Raw genomic sequence first — 21738 nt, 5'->3', positions numbered from 1 at the left:
CCCCTAAATCTCCATTTGCCTTGAACCAATATTTTGGGGGGAAAAAAATGATATTGGATATATTATATAATGGTGGCACAGTAGTAGTGTTGCTCCTTTGCAACAAGGTCCTGGATTCTCCCGGTATGGAGTTTTCATGCTTTCCACGTGTCTGTGGGGGTTTCCTCCAGGTGCTCTTATTTGCTCCACCAGGTTTGGTAGATTTGTGATGCTAATTATGCTCCTAATATATGCGTGCATTTACCCTGTGATAGGCTGTGATAAAATGAGGGACAAGATGCTACTTTATTTTCTTGTTTCACATTTCTTCTTATTTTACTGAATACATTTTAAACTATTTTTTATAACCTCCTCTGATTTTCTTAAATCACGTGACCCATTTTTGTTTGATTAACAGCCTATTAATAATTGGTGGAAGCAAGTAAGGTATTAAACTCTCACAAAGGAGAGAGTTTAGTTTATTGTTATATGTATTAATGTGTGCTGCAGAAAAACAAGAAATGAGGTCAAGGAATATTTTTTTATTTTAAGCACTCTTCTCTTTGATAATTGTCTGATTTTTGGAAAATGAATGATATTTCTAATGTCCTTAACAGAACAATTTGTTGTATGAAATAGACTGGTGCTCTGTCCAGGAAATATTCCTGCCTTGACTCCCAATGCTTACTGGGATAGGTGCCAGCATCCATGCCCTTGCTTTGGATGAGAGTATTTTTTATGTTTTTTCATACAGTGGGACCTCGTGTGTGACCTGCGGTATATGAAGCAGATGAGCCAGACTGTCTATATGGGGGGAGTTCTGGCAGGTGCCCTCATCCTTAGCAGCCTCTCAGACAAGTAAGCAAGTGTGTGAAGTGACCCAGTGACCTCGGCTTCGTCGGTAAGGGTGGAGGGTGGTGTGGACTGTGACCTGTCTGAAGTCTGATTAGGTGTCACACATTCCATTTTTCAATGCTCTTCCTAGTTAGGCTTATCAGAGATCAAAGAATTAAAGCTATTTAAATATCTGAGTTTTGTGCTTTCCCAGAATGGATCAATGGAAGCAACAAAATGTGCAAGAAATTAACATCTTAATTAAAGAAAGAAACCTATTCTCTACCAAGGCAAGTTTGATAAAACCCTTTTTAAGTCAATAATCAGACAGGAGAAAAGCCTGTCCATCTGCATCACTTATTTGTCTTGCAGCACCAGGACAAGAGCATCCCAGCAGTCAGTTACAGCACAGTCAGAAGGATCAAAATATTAAGGGTACAGGTCTGTTTTATAAGCAACTGAATTTACATAAAAGTGTCCATCAATGCATATATTTACTCTGGTTGGTTCGTGGGTTTACACCCATATGACTTATTATCAATGAAGAGTCTACTTCATTATTCTGGTTCTTCTTATACCCTTGGAGTTGAGCTACCATCCCTGAAATTTTGTGCAAGTAACAACTGTCCATTCTGGATGTTTACAGGACATCTGCTGATTTCTTAATCATCTCTTAGTACATTTTGTGTATTACATATTTTGTCCTTGTTGTTCTCTTGACCTTTACCTGGTTTCCTGAACAGGTTTCTGAACTTTATTAACCCTCTATGCTATTTTTTTAAGATGAATGGTATGCTACCCTAAAATTATCTGAACTAACATAAAGAACTCTATGCTTAATGCTCAAATTGCAGACGTGGCCACAACACCATTGATACTGTCATGACAATTAACAGGTGATCTTACTGTGAAGAAGGAGTTACAATGTCGAGACTCATCATCAGATTCTCACTGTTATAAATTTGACTCGATCGTGTTTCAGATTAGTTATATGATTATGTCTCAAATGTGTCTCTTACTCATGAAAATTACATAACATAATAAACTGCATAAAACAAAAGAATAAATTGAAATTAGTGATGTAGGATCTTTTAAATTCACCACCCCTTTCCATGGGATGTGAGTATCGACCTACAGTAAGTCATCCTGGTGTAAATGAATGAATCGGAATAAAATCCTGTTCAGGAATATCCCAATACCAATGTGTGAAAAACATACCAATGCCCCTTTATCTACTCTATATATCTATACTAATAAAAGGCAAAGCCCTCACTGACTGACTGACTGACTCACTGATCACTAATTCTCCAACTTCCCGTGTAGGTAGAAGTCTGAAATTTGGCAGGCTCATTCCTTACAGCTTACTTACAAAAGTTAGGCAGGTTTCATTTCGAAATTCTAAGCATAACGGTCATAACTGGAACCTACTTTCGTCCATATAGCCTGCAGCTCGGTCAACGTGTGAGGCGGAGTTGCGTCCCGCATCATCACGCCTCCCACGTAATTGAGTGCCTGCCCACATAAGATAAATATTCGCGGGTGAAGGAGTGTGCTTAGCATATTCATAAGTGCAGCTACTGCGGAAATCCTCTGACGCTGAACAAGCCTTTATACACATATCAATAGGAAAGCAAGGTGTAAAGCTTAAGTTTAAATTACGTTCATAGACACGTTGCCGCTAAATATTCGCAGGCAAATCCACAACTTAATACCGGGAATGCCTATTAAACATCTTAGATTCACAAGTACCAATTTGGGTAGTGATCACTTCGATGAATGAAACCTGTTCAAAAAATGCATTACACAATTGAGAAGGCAGCAAAAGAATATGAAGCGAGTGACACATACAAGCATATTCATAAGTGTAGCTACTGTGGAAACAAATCACGGTGTAAACCTTAAGTTTAAATTAAGTTCATAGACACGCTGCCGCTGGCGTTTGTCATGCCTACGACGAATACGATATTCGCGAGATACAAGTTTACTGAGAGGACGCAGGGTATAAACGAGACTTTTGATCACTTTGTAACAGAGTTAAAATTGCTGGTGGAGGACTGTGCTTATGCAAACGAAGATGAGATGGTCAGGGATAGAATAGTGTTTGGCACAAACTCAGCGAAAGTGCGAGAGAAACTTTTAAGTGCCGGGTTTGAGCTAAAATTAAATAAAGCTGATGACATCGCAAGATCGCACGAGATATTCATAAGATACAAGTTTAATGAGAAGACGCAGGGTATAAAGCCTCGATGCTAAAGACCTGGCCAAAGTCATGGAGAACATGGACGGACGAGTTCGGATTATACACAGAATTTACAATGCCGGAGGCAGAGGAAAACACTAAGGTCAGATTATTCCGTTATCTTATTGGAGTGAGCAGCAGAGAATTGTGTCAGGCGCTGACCGGTGATGTAAGACCTGATGAGTTAACCATAAGCTTGATGATACGTAAATTTGATGAACATTACAACCCAAAAATACACGAAACTGTAGAGAGGTTCAGATTTTTTTCAAGAAATCAGGCAAGTGGAGAAAATATAGACAACTATGTCACAGATCTGAGAGTGTTAGCAGGCACATGCAATTTCAGGGAGATTAAAAGTTCCCTTATACGTGACCGAATTGTGTGCAGAACCAGTGATGCAAGTTTGCAACAAAGATTACTGAGAGAAGACAAACTGACTTTAGAGAGGTGCATACAAATATGCAGAGGCACAGAACTGTTGAAGGAGAACAGCAGAACAGTCACATGGGCTTCCCTATTCTATACTTCTTCTAGTGTGTCTCTCTAAACCCTCCATGCGGGAACATAATCATAAGGCTTAACAATCTTATTGTTACACCTTCTACGTTCACCCAACCTTCCTTATTACGGAGTCTTCCTTGCTTTACCGCTGAATACTTCTTTCCATTCACCTTCCTAGCTCTTTATTTAAACAGTTTTCCTTCTCACTTTTCCGCTCCTTCGCAGTCTTCTCCCTTTTCATTCAAAATACGTGGCTCCTTGCCTTTTTACAGTCAGTTCCCCTTACGTGACACCATGGTACGTTTAGCACAAGTTAATACCCGGAATGCCTGTTAAACATCTTACATTCACGAGTAGCGATTTGCGTAGTGAACACTTCGATTAATGAAACCTGTCATCTTTACAACGGTTGACAAACATGGAATGTAACTTTATAACAACACTTCCTCCAAATACGAACCTGATTGAATGAAATAATGATACTCAAATCCTTGATGACAGCAACACTCATAACAGCGACAAAACAATTACATTGACAATCAGGTTATGTTATTTTTAAAATGTTTCTTTTTCTTTTTCATAACTTCTTTAACACACGACTTCTCCGCTGCGAAGCGCGGGTATTTTGCTAGTATAAATATAAAATACTAAGCCTAAAAGTGCAACGATTTTGTGTAGCGATTTTATGTGACCTTTTTATGTCACATTTTTTATCACGCTTTAAATTGGGCTTATTTTTAAACCTACATATATATGTTTGGTATCATTCTTTTCAGAATTTATCGAACTTTCATGTTATGTTGTTAGATTTTCAGATACTTATTCCATTTTTAAATTATAAACTAAAAAATATCAAGAACTCACATCCCGCGAGACAAGACTTTTTTGTGCCAAGAGATTTAACCACGCCCGGTGCCGGAAATAATAGACAAAGAGTAGATGACAAAGACAGCTGCTGTACAGGCTTTTAAATGTTCGAAGCGCTGCAGGAGATGCAGATAAACCGGCATGGCAGCAGCAGCAAGCCAGTAGCTGATCGAGCAAAGAGGAGCTAATAAAAAAAAACTATTTGTTTCCCATTGTATCATTTTTTAAGAGGGGGTTACAGAGGTGCAAACGCATCTTTTTGGGGTGTGTTCAGCCACCCTCTTCACAACGCAAGCAGCAGAGACACGAAGTGGCTGGTGCGTAGCACAGGCTGGGGGGGTTGGTGAGTGAACCCCCTATAAATAATAATTTTTCTTTTGTACATTTACAGATTTTACTAATATTCTGGCTGCATCTGGGGGTTAGGCACAGAAGGCGCCGGAGGGTTATGCCTCCCTAGTTTTATTAAACAATTCTGAGGACTTTATGTAGTTTTATGCTTGTAAACTCTGTTTTTATACATTTCTTAAAGCTTGTCCTGGAATGATCTGGAAATTGGGTAGAAGCTGCTTTGTGCAAAAGACCCCTCTTACTGTACTTCAGTTTATAAAGTTGATTTTGTGTAAAACAACGCAGCACAGGTCACATCGCAAAGCTCATTTGAATGGCAAAAAAAAAATGATGTAATTTTTAAATAATAAACTATTTTATAAATTTATAGATTTATATCCATATCTGACTGCAATTTTTAATCTGTTTCTGATTTTTGGATGTGTGTGCTTATGCATGCATTTACTGAGAGTTCTTAATCAGAGTGGCAGAGTGCTTTGATAGTCATGCATTTAACTTAACTATTTTAAGTCAAAATTAAAATAATAATAGTTAAAAACAACTAACAACTTATTATGCCATTATTAGAACAAGTGTGCCAAGTTTTAGTTGTTTTATAAAATAGAGAGTCTTTAAAATAGAAACTCTAAGGGTTATCTGGAGTGCATCTCAAAGTCACGTATTGCTACATCACACAAACAAAGGCTTTGTTAAGCTCCTGCTATATAGCAGAGACTCATACTGGCACCACTGGCAGCCACAACTCGAAAGTTGTCACTGATGATTTATAAATCTTATTAAGACACAACACAGTTTTTGCTACATAGACATGAAGTGACTAATAGATGTGCTATAGCCGTCCCTGTTCTGAAGTGTCCTCCTTGGTGCTTTGCAAGAGCAAATAAAGCCTCTTTAAGGTCCTGTTCATGGGCGTACCTACGAAAAGCCCAATGGGTAGCCTCTACTCTAAGTGTTGTCACTGGTATGAAGTCTTATTAAGAGCAAACACAGCCATTGTCAAGGTCTAGGTAGCGCTGGAAGTGACGATAGATTCACTATCGGTTGCCCCTATTGTAAAGCTTGTCATTGGTGCCTTAGAAGTCCTATGAAGACCAAACAAAGTTGCTGTTAAGGCATTAGTTCATTAGTAACCAATGGAGTATAAACCATATCAGACGATTTATAGTTCAGTCTAAGACTGTCTAGTATTTCCTTTCCTGTAATGACAATTTGTATGGGACTTGATTGGGTCATTAGATGCCACAATAAATCAGTGATAAGAAACAACAAGTTCTGCATTCGTGTTTGTCTCTTTTGGCATAATTTTTGAACTCAGCTATTTAATCACCTGAATAAAGTTACTTGTAGAAATGCATGCCAGCCTCAGATATGGATCATTTGGTTCCGACTGCCATTACCGGGATTTTAAACCTAAACTTTTAGTGAAAAATGTGGATTATGTAAACCCGAGCATGGCTAACAGCCACTACTATAAACTGGCTACATCAAGACAGTTTTGCTCCTTTTCTGTCCCAGAACACAGCTTCATCGTTCAGTCATGTGGGTAGAGCCAATGATGAGTGCAGTGTCCACTTAGACAGGTCACTTTCCTTTTCTTTGGATTCCCTTTATTCAGTCATGTGTCATATTTAATTTCTCCAAGCGGTACTAATATGTTTGAAAAGTAGTCTTAACAATTTATATATACTTTTAAATGTACTTTTTTAACAATCATCTGTATCCGTCATCATAACTTATTGCTATGATTTTTTGGTCTTTAGCAAATTCAAATTACAAGCAGCAAGTTTTTAAGAGTCAGGGCCTAATCATTCAGTCATTTTGGATACACAAATTATAACAAATTGGCATTTATGTAGTGAATGGATCTATCATAAAACCACTCACAACCTTTAAATATTAATATTTCTTCCAGAGACAATATAAAATGTGACTGTTCTTTTCCCATGCCTGTTTTATGTTATATTCTAGAAAAAGCACCCTACCATTATTGTTTTTTTGTAGATTTGGCCGACGCAGACTCCTCATTTTTTCGTACCTGAAGCTGGCGGTGATGGGCACGTGTACTGCCTTTTCACCTTCCTACAGCATCTTCTGCTTCCTGCGTTTCATGACTGGCGTAGCCATATCTGGAGTTGTCCTCAACGTCGTCTGTCTAAGTGAGTCCTCAGCCTCATGGCTGTGTGCTTTACGTACTGTAAAAGCCTGTCATCTAAAAATGACCATGCTCAGATGGTTACGTTGGCCAAAACAAACATAAAGGCTTCAGACATCAGTTTGACTCTCACTTAAGATTTGTGAGTTTAAAAATGCCTTGAAGTAGATAATTACGTATAGGTATTGTATTTTAAGTCAATAATTGTAGTGTATTTAATTGAAACATATTTTCTTAAGAAGATCCTGAAGATGGTCCTCTTCTCTCCTCTCCTTCTCGAATATCTTTTCCCTGCTTCCGGTCTACAATCCAGAATATAAAGTCAGGTAGGGTTGGTTGGTGTTAGGGATTCTAGTGCTAATGCTTATGGGCTGCTTTGTAGCCGGGCGACTTACTAAACTGTAAGCCGTGCTACAATCCGCTCTCGTTTTGTGACTGCAAAAACTAAATAAAAACATACAGTATGTTTGGGTGAAATATAATAAATGAAAAATATATACATTTTTAAACATTTGAATGCTTTTTTGTGTGTTTTGTTGATTTTTAGCTCATTTTTTCTCAATTTTTACAACAATAATATTACTTATTTATTTTTCCTGTGATTAGGATGTACTGTATCGTGTAAGTATTGTATTATGAAGCCTGTGTCTTAACTTGTATATTTTATGTGGAATGAATTTATTGACATATGTGTAGTCAGAATGTATTACATAGCAGACTGGCAGTAAAAAAATACCTTTCCTTGATCAGCGTTATTTAACGTGCCAGCACTGATGATAGGTGCTTTTTGTAATTAATGCAAACACAACTAAAATGATTGATTGTAAAGTTACAGCGGAAATACTAAAAGAAAGTATTGAAATATTTCACGCGTTTGTTGAACCCAAGTTAAAAAATGATTAAAAAAAATGAGAATCTCCTCTTATCAAGGAATGTAGTAAGTTTAAAGTTAATGTCTTCACTTGTAAACGCGAGGATTGTGAGCGTTACACAATCAAGAGACACACGACCTTTAGTGGGAATGTCCAAGCTATTCTAATAACCGGCGAGGGAGGTATGTGGATAAACGAAGGACTGAATATTCTCTTATCTACTTAACAAGCTGATTATACTTTCAATTTGGATGAAAATGTTTCTTTATAAATTAAATGTTTTATTCTGCTTTTATACTTCTAAATAAATAAATCCTTTAATTTAATGGTATTTATTTTTAATTTCTTTACAGTTCTAGAGTGGACGCCAATGAAATCTCGCACAATTATTGGTACATTGGTTTCATTCAGTTTCACCATAGGTCAGCTTGTGCTGGCCGGCATTGCATATGGGATTCGCGATTGGCGCAAACTGCAGTTGGTCATCTCAGCTCCATTTTTCATCTGCTTCTTCTATAGTTGGTATGTCTTTAGTTTCTGTTCACGTTTTCCTTAATGAACAATACCTGCACATATTTTAGCTGAAAACGTATTTATGTAATCTACCAAGGTATGCAATTACTGTAAATGCTTTCCAAAATAATTCAGTTCTGGTGTTCTAACAAATGCTTTGATGTTAGAATAAATTGATCCATAGCTAATAGTTTAGCTTCATGGTTACAGAGATATATATCCCATTTGGGCTTTGGTCCACCTTCAAGATTTGGGCAAGAAAGTAAGGGGGGAATATTTGAATGGCATGTCTTCATTTGTTCTTTTCAAGATGCCTTATTCTTCCTATTAAGTAGAGATTATAGGGTTCTAAGCTTCATCCTGAAATTGGTATAAACTCTTAAATGGTGTGTGTGGCTTAACACCAAAACTACAAACATGATGGCCTCCAAAAAGCTGAGAGACGATAAATATAGGACTTTCAAAAGAGCTGTATACACAATACTGATGAACCTGAATGTTTTTAATCTGATTTAGGAAATGTGTTTAGAACTATGCTCTTAAAGAACATGTCTTACTATCCTAGGTGGATTTTAGAATCTGCACGATGGCTGGTAATACATAAAAAATCGGATGAGGCTCTTAAACAAATCAAAAAGGTTGCCAGAATCAATGGACATGAAAAAGAGGGAGAAGCCATCACAGCAGAGGTGAGAATCTGAAGTGTTCAGACACTGGACAGAATTCTGGTGAAATGCCAAAGTGCCTAACTTCTCATTAGAGCATTTTCATTTTCATATGCTTTTACCTGGTGAAGTGCCCAATGCCACAGTGGCACTATCACACAATGCCTCATTGGCATGATTTTACCAAATTTCAGTACACGTTGGACAAACAAGCTTGTAGGATCTGCTGAATTTCCCTTTCTCATATTGTTTGTCTGTATAGTTCTTTATCAATCTGCCATCTCAAAAGGCCAGTGCCCGTGCCCGTGCTCTGCCTACTTTTACTTTTTTAAGGCAAGGCAAAGAATCCCAAAATAAAGCTTTGCTCTTTAGGTTAAAAGGCTATCGAGGTCAGTTAAGAGTTCAAAGTCTTTACACATCACATCTCTGAGTTTTAGAGAGATGAATAAGAGGCAGTGTAATTCCAAGTGAAGCCATTAATTGCTCCCAGTTAGTAACCAGAATTACCAACATAACCGAGACTGAATAGCAAAAAGTCATGCAATATAAAAGGAAGCTGTGCACACACACAAAAAAAGTTTATTTTGTGGGAAAAATTTTGATCAGCCAATGCAAGTGAAGAAATTTAAAGTAACAGAACAAGAAAGCATGAAATAAATATGAAGTCTGTACAGGATTAAGAATTATGACAAGAAGAGAAAATATGAATTCTTTAGTGGAAAGGTGCAGTAATTAGAAAAAATGGATCAGATTGAGATCTGCAGTAAATTAACAAAGAGAAACTGTACAATGAGGAGTGTGTTTGCTAGTAAGTGAGGGGGCTCTGTCTAGCAGTGGAATCATTTCAGAATTAGTTTCAGAGGACCTGTCCTGGGCTGACAACAACTTGGCTATAATAGGCAAAGCATAACAACGCCTCTATTTTCTCAGGAAGCTAAGGAGAGCTAAACTCCCCCAGAGGTTGCTGGTTAATTTCTATAGATGCACTATAGAGAGCATCTTAACCAACTGCATGATGGCCTGGTATAACAGCTGCACCAAGGCTGCTAAAGAAGTCCTGAAGCGGGTCGTAAAAACAGCAGAGGCCATTATTGGGACTGAACTGCCATCACTCAAACTCTTGTATAAGACTTGCTGTGTAAGAACATTCTCAAGGACAAAACTCATCCTGGAAATTTTTTGTTTGTGGTCCTCCCGTCAGGAAGGCGGTTTAGGTCAATCCATGTACGCACAAACAGACTAAAAAATAGCTTTTTCCCATCTGCCATAAACTTTCTGAACTCTGAATCTCCTCAGTCTGAGATAATTTTTAATTGAACATTTGCAATAAGCTATATTGGTAATGTGCAATATACTAGTGTATTACAATATAGAATATGTAATGTACTGTTTATTAACAGGTGCAATAACAATTTATGCTGCTATACTTTGAGCAATAATCATTTACTCAATCACTTAACACTGTATACGACATATTTGGAATTATTTTACTTTTCTTTAAATGTACCTTGGGGTTGTCACAGAAAAATAATTTCGTTGTGTTACACAATGACAATAAAGTGCTTGAACTTGAACTTGAATCAAGAGCTTAATGTCGGAGGATGTAATCAAATCACTGGTGAGGTCTACAAAAAAGGAAGCAAAATAAGGGTAATAACTGAAAGCAGAGGAGAACAGTATCTTACACATTCCTAGTTCCACTTACAAGTAACAAAATCAACTGAGGTTGTTACCACCACAATGTACATCCTAAATTTGCAGGCTAAGGAGAATAATAATAATAACACACTTTGTAGTGCAAGCATAAGGGAAATGATAGATAGATAGATAGATAGATAGATAGATAGATAGATAGATAGATAGATAGATAGATAGATAGATAGATAGATAGATAGATAGATAGATACTTTATTAATCCCAAGAGGAAATTCACATACTCCAGCAGCAGCATACTGATAAAAAATAATAATCAAATTAAAATGTAATAAAAATACATGTAAAAGCAGACCATAACTTTGAATAATGTTAACGTTTACCCCGCCAGATGGAACTGAAGAGTCGCACAGAGTGTGGGAGGAACGATCTCCTCAGTCTGTCAGTGGAGCAGGACGGTGAGAGCAGTCTGTTGCTGAAGCTGCTCCTCTGTCTGGAGATGATACTGTTCAGTGGATTCAGTGGATTCTCCATGATTGACAGAAGTTTGCTCAGTGCCTAGCGCTCTGCCACAGATGTCAACCTGTCCAGCTCCATGCCTACAATAGAGCCTGCCTTCCTCACCAGTTTAATAACTGTTTAATAAGCCAATAATGTTTGTTACATACATAACCAGTAAATGCGACTTATAAATTAATGCCACATCGTGTATGATGAGGATGGTGAGACAAGTAGCACAGCTAGTTTTAATAATAAATGGATGAGGACTTTCACAGCTTATATATACCAAATAATCAAACTGCATAATCACAGGAGCTCAGTCTGGGAGACTTTGTGGGCCACATTTCTTTGAGAAACAATTCTGGGTTATCATTCGCTACACCAACTTTAAGCCAAAAAAATTCATTGGTTTTCTCTGCAGCCCCATTTTTCTGATCAGTAAGCTTTGCCTTTGAGGTTGTAATGAAAGAGTCGTGACAGGAGACAATGGATTTCAGAGTTCAAGCGTTTCAATTTAATTTAGCCTGCTTCTCTTTATTGGCTACCAGTTCAGATTGTATATCTGTAAAGTTGGTCTGGATAATTGTGTTCAGGAAAGTATTATGTGCGAGGAGACGGTTTCTCTTTGAGTCATTGTAGAAGTAGGGTGTTGTACCATGTTAGCCATTATGGATGCAATGAGAAGTCAAGCAGAATGACACCTTTTATTGGCTAACTGAAGAGATTACAATATGCAAACCTTCAAGTCAACTCAAGCCCCTATGTCCACCGCAATACAAATAAAATAAAATAGAATTGGGTGGCTCCTGTTTAATGTCATTAATCAATTTTAAAGTAAATCATTTAAATTTTGACAGAAAATGACTTATCAATACTGTAGATGTTATGATGAATGATTTGAGCATCTGAATGTATAACACCTGTCACTTCTCAGTAAAGGATATTTTGATTTAAAAAGTAAAAGAATTACCCCAATGTCCTTTTTCCTCCAAGCATAGGTTTTGAAGGAACATATGCAGGATGAAGTGCAGTCAGACAAGAAGATATACACTGTCATTGATCTCTTCCGTACGCCCTATATAAGAAGGACCACCCTGTGTCTCATGATTCTCTGGTAAGAGATCATTTCTTACCACTAATAACATTTGCTTACTCCTTCCGAGATTGCTATGGAATAGTAACTAAACACCTGGGCTTCAAACCAGGAGGTCTGTGGTTCATCTTCCACCTGGATAAGCTGTGAGGAGTCAATGGTAGCTCATCCACAGAGGACACATTTAACACGTTTTTAAAATTCAGTTAGCATTTGTGTTCCTCACTAAGGTATGTTATATTCATTTTGTTTTTTGATATTTCTGGTCATGACACAATTTCTGGCACATGAGATGTTATCTCAGATCCTCTGCCACAATGCTTTCAGAAATTTCAGAAAAACCTTCTGCACAGTAAAGAATCTCCTTCCCAAATTTTTATGTAGTATTTCAGGAGGTCCCCACTATGGAATTAGCCCTGACCCTGACAGAAACAGGTTTAATGTGGAACACATGTTTAGTGAAATTTTTTTTTTAAAAATGCCTGTGTACAAGAAAAGAATAAATGATAAGTGTTATATAGTTCAGTGTAGTAAAATAAAGTTAACAAAACACATTGAAAAACTCTCATGCATCTTAAATTACCTGTGTGTAAGGATTAAGGTTACCGTATTTCCATTTTTTAAAAACTAGTTTTTACTTCAATGCTTATTATTATTTTCACCTGACAGTTACTTTTCAGTTTAGTGTCAGTTTCTTTTTAAAAACTTTTAACCATTTACGTGTGAGTTTTTATTATTGGCAGCTTACCTCATTTACTTTTTTTTACTTTAAGAGAATTAGTTTAGTTTTTATTTTAACTTAGAAAAGGTACATATGATGAAGATTAAGAACTGCATGCTGTGCCTCCATTACACTTTTGAATTCAAGACAGGCATACGACTGGATTATGGAACATGAGAAATGCGAGATTTTTTGCTTGGATATTTCAATTCTGTTTGCTTTAATCCAGTGTTGGTCACCATAGGTTCCCATTCTATCAGGAACTTTATGTCTATGTTATGCTCTCCATTTTGGAGCCATGACTACAAATCACATAGTGTAAATAACTTATTAAAAAAAATACCATTTTTGGGTGGAGTATTCCTTTAATACTAAAATTAGGCCCTTAGTCTTGTAGCCATTGGCTTAAAAAATGTAGAAATGAAGTAGGCATTTTGCACTTTTCAAAATTCAAAATTACTTTTCAACTAACACTACATATTATTTCTTTCTTTCTTTCTTTCTTTCTTTCTTTCTCTTTCTTTCTTTCTTTCTTAGTTTTATTATTAAAGTCCACTATGGTGTCATTAGACCATTAAATTCCTTTTTTATTTTTGTAAATTTGTTCATCAAATCTTCTTTCATTTTATTGTTTCAGAATAATTTCCACATGTTATTTGATGAAAAAACACTATGCACAGTATCCAAGTGCTAAATTGAAACAGCAAGTTAAAATTTCGGTTATTCTGTCTTCTAATTCTAGGTGTGCCACCAGCTTTGGATTCTATGGCCTACTTATGGACCTGCAGAGGTTTGGCGTCAGCGTGTTTTTGGTTCAAGTGATATTTGGAGCCATTGACTTTCCTGCTAAGGCACTCTGTGCTTTTTCTATGATGTTTATTGGACGGAGAATTACTCAAGCAGTCTTACTGTTAATCCCTGGCCTTCTCATCCTGGCCAATGCCTTTGTGCCTTATGGTGAGCACATTTGTGTTTTTGTGGATTTCTGCCTTTCAGGGATGATACCTGAGGCTGCTGGGTTGTATTTACCAAGCAGCTCTTTTATTATAACAGGATACTGTTAACCCTCACAGACTTATTCTACGTTGTCAGTCAGTCATTTTCCAACCCACTGTACCCTAACACAGGGTCATGGGGGTCTGCTGAAGCCAATCTCAGCCTACCACAGGGCACACACACCCACCCAAACACCAAGCACACACTAGGGACAATTTAGGATCGCCAATACACTTAACCTGCATGTCTTTGGACTGTGGGAGGAAACCCACACAGACACGGGGAGAACATGCAAACTCCATACAGGGAGGACCCGGGAAGCGAACCCGGGTCTCCTAACTGCGAGGCAGCAGCACTACCCATTGTGCCACCATGCCACCCTATTCTACATTGCTTTCAAACAAAATAACGATTGTGAAGAATGATTACAAATTGAAAATCAGATGACAGATTTAATATTTGATATTATGATTAGAACAGACAAGTAGACAGATAGATAGATAGATAGATAGATAGATAGATAGATAGATAGATAGATATTTTATTAATCCCAAGGGGAAAATTCACATAATCCAGCAGCAGTATATATACAGTAGACAAGTCTTAATATACTGTATTCAGAAGCTTCTCTATTTGCTGTTATATGCAGTACTACTGTTAACAATTTTATTGCTATTTAAGCTACTATAACGGACACCCTGAGCCTGCTTTGGATAGTCCCCCACATGATTTTGAACCTCAGCCCCTTTTCTCACATTTCTGCTGTGTGACTCCACAAGACAAATAATCAACTGACCCAAAGCTCAACTTGTGTAGCTCAGAAAGGTAACATCATTGTTAATCAGGGGGTGCTGTTATCACTCCATTGTAAATCATTTGGCAAACACCGGCACACTCTCACTGACTTAAATTTGCCATCTTTGTTTATTGACAGAAATCTCTTCTTTTTCACAGCATTGTATCAAAGATGGTGTTCACCAGTGCCTTGTCTCCCTCCTGAGATCAACCACTTGCCTTCACACTGTCTGCCCGACAACGGAGCAGACACAACCAACCTACTGTAACTACCTTATAAAAACTGCCATTCTGCCATAAAAGGTTGGCATTTTCCCCTTTAAAGGGTGTTCTCAATCTAAAATAAATGGTCTTTCTATTGATCGACCCACTTTCACCAGTTTAGCTCTGCTCTTTATAACTTTGTAAACGCGTCGGCTCAATCTGTGTAGAGACCTGCAGTAGTAAGAGTTACCCCCTCTCCTTTTCTCCCAAAACACATCAGGGTACTTTGAGACCCCCCCGGTGCCATGCTCCCAGTGCTGATGGGATAGACTTAGGCCACAATCTGGTTTCATATAACCTTTTATTAGAACAAACATGACAAAAAATACAGATTCACTTTTTCTTTTATTTTTTTGAACCACCATATTTCAATGAAAAGAAGAGGTTTTTGTTAATAAACAAAGATGGCAAATCAGTGAGAGTGTGCCGGTGTTTGACAAGCAAATGTTTACGCTGGAGTGATAATGGCGCCCCCGATTAACAATGATGTTACCTTTCTGAGCTACACAAGTTGAGCTTTGGTGCAGTTGATTATTTTACTTGAGGATTCCCACAGCAGAAATGTGAGAAAAAGGGGTTGAGGTTCAAAACCATGCGGCGGGTAAACCCAGTGTCAGTAAAAGCAGCTTTAATACATGGAGGGGCATCAATCCGTGCCTTTTAAAATTCTGATAGAAAAGCTTTCCAATGTAACTGAGCTAGAGAGAATGCAGAGTTACACCATTTTTGGCGTTTGACAAGTGTAACTGATGAGATTCTCACTGACATCTTCAGGTGAGCAGCGGACAGCATAGCGTCAAGCTGCGTCCGTCACAGGGTTGCAGTAAGATCTGTAGCAGGTGGGTAACCTCGCCCAGTCCATCATTAGAGCCACACTCCCCTCCATAAAGGTCATTTATGACGAGAGAGGATTTAACAAAGCACTTTCCACTGTGATATCCAACACTCTCTGTGTGATTACAACATACTGGACTTAAAGAAGTGAATCCATTCTAGTTTATCGTGGCACTGAAGTGAGCTTGTTGGTCACGTCATTCAAGTAAGAATTTCACTGTAATCTGTATACAGGAGATTACGACAACTACCACTGCCACTACTACACTGCACCAAGATACTGTTAGCTCCTTTGCCATCCAGCAAGTGATATTGTTGCATTTAATGCTGAACAAGGAGACTTGCGCACATTTTGTACCTTTAGGCCACCAAACTCTTGTCATAAACAGTCATCTGCACGCCCAACCTACCTGGAAAGGGGTCTCTCTTTGAACTGCCTTTCCCAAGGTATCGTCCATTTTTTTTCCCTACTAAGGTTTGTTTTTTGGGAGTTTTTCTCTTGTCTTCTTAGAGAGTCAAGGCTGGGTGGCTGTCAAGAGGCAGGGCCTGTTAAAGTCCATTGCGGCATTTCTTGTGTGATTTTGGGCTATACAAAAATAAATTGTATTGTATTGTATTGAACTGGCCCTGCGGTGGGCTGGCGCCCTGCCCGGGGTTTGTTTCCTGCCTTGCTCCCTGTGTTGGCTGGGATTGGCTCCAGCAGACCCCCGTGACCCTGTAGTTAGGATATAGTGGGTTGGATAATGGATGGATGGATGTATTGAACTGTATCTCCATGTGATTATGTACGCACTAACACTCCAGCAGATCTGGATAAATGTATTCTGGCAATCAACTAAACAATCAAGCAGTTTAAATAAGACTCAGTCTCAGAATGGATCTCCTTCTCTTCTTGAGAAAATGGCATGAGTGTCACTGGGATGCTCTCTTTTGCTCTCTGTTGCACATCAGCAGCTCACCCCAATAGGAGATGTGCACTGTTCTTGCCAACTATTTGTTGTACTGTATATTACTGTAATACTTTGAATTATAGGAGCCAAGCAGATAACATTTATTTATATAGCACATTTTCATACAAACAGTAGCTCAAAGTGCTTTACATAATAAAGAACAGAAAAATAAAAGACACAATAAGAAAACAAAATAAGTCAACATTAATTAACATAGAATAAGAGTAAGGTGCAATGGCAGCGTGGACTGAAAAAACAAAAAAAAAAACTCCAGACGGCTGAAGAAAAAATAAAATCTGTAGGGATTCCAGACCATGAGACCGCCCAGTCCCCTCTGGGCAATTTACCTAACATAAATGAAACAGTCCTCTTTGGATTTAGGGTTCTCACAGAAGGACTTGATGAAGATGGTCATGTAGAGTTCTGCCTTTTAATCCATCCATCATTGTTGGAGCATCATGATGCTTTGAGTAGGTGAGTAGATGAGTTCATAAGCCTGATTTGCAGGACTAGGTACCTTCTGAAAGTCTTGTCTTTAATAAATCCCTTACTTGGGAGTTCTCCAGGTGCATTTACAGGAAGTGACCACCCAGCTCTCCTCGCCTCACTTTTATCTGTGACCCAGGGACATGGGACTTGAAGTGACGTCCCCCTCTCTATGGACCATCAGAGAACTGCTTCCTTCCTTTTCTTGTTTGATTCACATTCTTGGCTGTAAATCCTGTTTAGGAGTTCTGGTCCACTCCACTTCAGCATTACTCCTGGGGGTTTTACTCTGTGCTCCCCTGTCAGATCTTATGAGAAGATGTAGAGTGTGTTGTGAAAGTAGGATATAATGGCAGTTAATTAAAATGAACTGAAAAAAACCTTAGAAACTGAAGGTGGGACCCAAGGGGATATTTGAACTCTATTTTTAAAAGAAGTAATCCTTAAGATTTTTAAAGATGCTTGCCCATCTTTATGCTGCAACTAATTTTTTTCACTGCCTTTGCAGAACTACAAGCACTGCGCACAACGTTTGCAGTTCTGGGGAAAGGACTGCTGGGTGCCTCATTTACATGCGTCTATCTGTATACTTTGGAGCTTTATCCGACTGTCATCAGGTAGGCCAGATTTGTTTTCTGATTCAAGCATAATCCAAAAACTGATCATTTCTTCTGCACAGGTTTATTCAATTTAAAACTGAGCATCGTAGACATTTGGGATTAACCGCCACATAGTGTGGTTGAGGGCAGCACAGTGGCACAGTGGGTAGTGCTGCTGCCTCACAGTTAGGAGACCCGGGTTTGCTTCCCAGGTCCTCCCTGTGTGGAGTCTGCATGTTCTCCCCGTGTCTGCGTGGGTTTCCTCCCACAGTCCAAAGACATGCAGGTTAGGTGCATTGGCGATTCTAAACTGTCCCTAGTGTGTGCTTGGTGTGTGGGTGGGTGTGTGTGTGTGCCCTGCCCAGGGTTTGTTTTCTGCCTTGCTCCCTGTGTTGACTAGGATTGGCTCCAGCAGACCGCCATGACTCTGCAGTTAGCATATACATTGGATGGATAGTGTAGTTGACAGGAAGACTTTCTGGACCTTTAAAACTCAACTTGGTGTCATTTTGGAGAAATTAGGGACTGGTGAGCTTTGCTGGGCTGAATGGCCTGTTCTTGTCATAATTGTTCCAATGTTCTAACACAGTTATGATGACTAAACCGAGACTGAGACTTCCTGATTTGTTTGTTCTACCCTGAAAACTGAAATTTTGTCACTTCTTCATAATTGTACATGGCAGAAAGAGTAGCACATGCCGTAGCTTATGTGCAGTGACAGGATGTACTATGTGATGGGAAAAATCAAAGTGTCACGAAATTAACGTTCAGGTTTAAAGTTTGGCCAAGTGTTTCTATTAGTATGCTTAGTCAATGGTTTAGTAAAATATGGTAAATGGGCCATGATGATAGCAAGTTGCTTTTGTCATAAGGAATTAAATGTTGCAGCATCAGTGCAGATTACAATTCTATAGCCAAGTCGGCCATATAGGTCAGGTCAGGTTGGGGAGCATGCATTGTTACCTGGGCTGTCTTAACAGCATTATAGGCACTGGGACCCCTACCTACACAACCACTCAGCAAGTCACAACATACATAGATTAGCATGGGCCCCAATGCTGATGGGGCCCCTGGGCAACTGTCCAGCATGCCCATGTGTTAAGGTGGCCCTGACTAGTACAGCGCATTGCCGCACACACTACACGACGAAACAACTCGGGATCCCAACTGGCAACCCCCAAGGCAGACATGCGGTCCAGTCCCACTTTCTGGAAATAGCCATCTATCTGCTGCAACCAGGTGTTACGTGGGAAACCCCTTGGCCTGGTCCAGCCACTCGGGTCCTCAACAATGAGGACCTATAAGCCAGATCACCCTTGGGGAATTGCACCACATGGCCGTAGAGCCGTAACTGACGCTGCAAGTAATGTGCCTCATTCGGGACTCCATGAGCAACCACTCATTCCACACAAAGTCAAACCAGTTTGACACTGAGACACAGTACCAAAGGAGTCCAGCTCTTCTTCTGAGGTCACCAGATAGCATCCATGTCTCGCAACCAAATAGCAAGACAGGAAGCACCAGGACTCGAAAGTCTTGGACCCTCGTCCTTTTGCATTGATATCGGGAGTGCCACACACGCCTTTCCAGCGACCTCATGACCTTCTGTGCTCTCCCAATCTGTCTACTGACTTCACAGGAAGAGTCACCAGAGACATGAATGTCACTGCCAAGGTAAGTAAACACTCTCAACAAGGTCAACACTCTCTCCGCAAACAGACACACTGTTGATGACTGGATCTTGGTTTTTATCCGGGACACTCGCAAGCCCAGACACTCAGACTTATTCAGTCTCTCAAGTGCCCCGATCAGAGCCTCCGTTGACTCTGCCATACTGTTCTAAAAATTCAAAGTACTGTCAGTAAATTATATTAGTAATGAAAGGATAAGTGTTACATGTTTTATTTTAGACTATGCAAAAGTTTTGATAACGTGAATTTTAGTTCAAGAATAAAATAATTTTTAACCTAACAACACAAAGAGACCAACATTGGACACTGGAACAAACCGCTTCATGTGTCACAAATTATATGAAATCTATTGACTATTAAAATCACTCATAATGAGAAAGACTTTCATTTATTTATCCATCCATCCATTATCCAACCCACTATGTCCTAACCACAGGGTCACGGGGGTCTACAGGAGCCAATCCTAGCCAACACAGGGCGCAAGGCAGGAAACAAACCCCAGGTAGGGCATCAGCCCACCGCAGAGCCAGTTCAATACAATACCACACACCAAGCACACACTAGGGACAATGCAAAAAGAATCGTCAATGCACCTAACCTGTATGTCTTTGGACTGTGGGAGGAAACCCACGCAGACACGGGGAGAACATGCAGACTCCACGCAGGGAGGACCTGGGAAGTGAACCGCCACTATGCACTGTGCATAGATTTTGATTTATTTAACTTTGTTCTAGTTTTTCAAGTCTTTTGTGCTCAGTTTTCTAACCCTTCTTCTTTTTCTGCATAGACCTCATAAGAAAGTCAAAAACAAAATAATTATGTCAAAACTATAGCAGTGCTTAGCCAGTCACAAAACCTAAAACAAGACCGAAAACCAAGGCTTATAATGTGATCCTCAGAAAAAGAAAGGCCACGTCTAGAAAGAACTCATTCTTCATTGTCTGGTATCAGTCAGTCAGACATTTTCTAACCCACTTAGCCCTGAACAGGGTCATGGAGGTCTGTTGGAGTCTGTTCTAGTTAGCATAGGACACAAGGCAGGAACAAATCCTGGACAGGACGCCAGTCCATCACAGGGCGCACACACACATTCACACTCACTGGGGCCAATTTAGTGTCACCAATCCACCTGACCTGCATGTCTTTAGACTGTGGGAGGAAACCCACGCAGACACAGAGAGAACATGCAGATTCCACACAGGGAGGACCTGAGATGTGAACCCTGATCTTCTTGTTGTGAGGCAATTGTCATATCAGGCACAGGCTAATTTACTTCAGAATTGTAACTGCAGTACACCTCTTTTAGCATCGTCAGTTTAGCAGCCATTAACGGATTGAACTTAGCTACGAGGGTGGTCTCAAACTCCAGTCCTTCAGGGCGCAGTGGCTGCAGGTTTTCATTCTAACTCTTTTCTTAATTAGTGAACTGTTTTTGCTGCTAATTAACTTCTTTTCCTTTTACTTTAATTGACTTGTTTTTTTAAATTTGTTACTCTGAATTGCTTCATTTCTTTCCTTAAATGGCACTCAAACAGAAAAGAAATGTGAAGTGAAGGAGCCGACAGAAAACCAACTAAGTCAGGTCTTCAAACTTCAACCAGTTGCTTAATTAGGTGCTGATTCTTGTTGTTAATTAAACTCATTCTTTAATCCCATGGCTTCTTGCTGCTCTCATTGTGCAATAGCAGACATGTCTGACATTATTGCTTTTCTCTTTTCTAAGAACACTGGTCAAATGTTTTGTGGGCCTTAGCAGATCAACATTCCTGAGAGCTTCACCTTTCTTTATTTTCAGATATTGTATGATCGCCACAGTTTGCTGGTCATGCTTTTGCCAATTTTATATCTCATTATTGTTTGGCTGTTAACTAAGGAAAAAGAAACAATTAGGGGTCTGAGTGTTCAAGAGCAAGTCAAATAAAATGAATTTAAAAGAAGTTAATTAGCAGCAAAAACAGGACACTAATTAAGAAAAGGGTTAGAATGAAAACCTGCAGCCACTGAGGCCATTCAGGACTGGAGTTGGGGACCCCTGAACTAGACTCATGGCTCGACTCCTCTCCCTGCTTATAGCCATTCTGTAGTTCTATTTCATCTATCAAAGCCCATTGGGATTGCCTTGGAGATTACAGACTGTTAGACCTCTTCAGGTGGAGCACACTTACACCTTACACTTACA

The 21738-nt window shown here is 39.2% G+C and overlaps 1 protein-coding gene across 3 annotated transcripts in view; it reads left to right on the top strand.

Moving 5' to 3' along the window:
• The window catches only part of LOC120539329 (solute carrier family 22 member 6-A-like), a 64218-nt gene that overhangs the window by 1464 nt on the left and 41016 nt on the right, over nucleotides 1-21738 (top strand). For all 3 annotated transcript variants that reach the window (XR_005635589.1, XR_005635588.1, XM_039769303.1), the window contains exons 2-8: nucleotides 734-837; nucleotides 6776-6930; nucleotides 8152-8320; nucleotides 8877-9000; nucleotides 12129-12244; nucleotides 13687-13901; nucleotides 17778-17886. Coding sequence is in view for 1 of the 3 variants with exons in the window: in XM_039769303.1 (XP_039625237.1) it covers nucleotides 734-837; nucleotides 6776-6930; nucleotides 8152-8320; nucleotides 8877-9000; nucleotides 12129-12244; nucleotides 13687-13901; nucleotides 17778-17886 (992 nt within the window). In the remaining 2 variants the exon portion in view is untranslated. The remainder of the gene's footprint in view (nucleotides 1-733; nucleotides 838-6775; nucleotides 6931-8151; nucleotides 8321-8876; nucleotides 9001-12128; nucleotides 12245-13686; nucleotides 13902-17777; nucleotides 17887-21738) is intronic.

The sequence above is a fragment of the Polypterus senegalus genome, chromosome 11 (assembly GCF_016835505.1).
Source record: "Polypterus senegalus isolate Bchr_013 chromosome 11, ASM1683550v1, whole genome shotgun sequence".
NCBI lineage: Eukaryota > Metazoa > Chordata > Cladistia > Polypteriformes > Polypteridae > Polypterus > Polypterus senegalus.
Note: the sequence above shows the minus strand (reverse complement) of the source record. Positions and strands in the feature narration are given on the sequence as shown.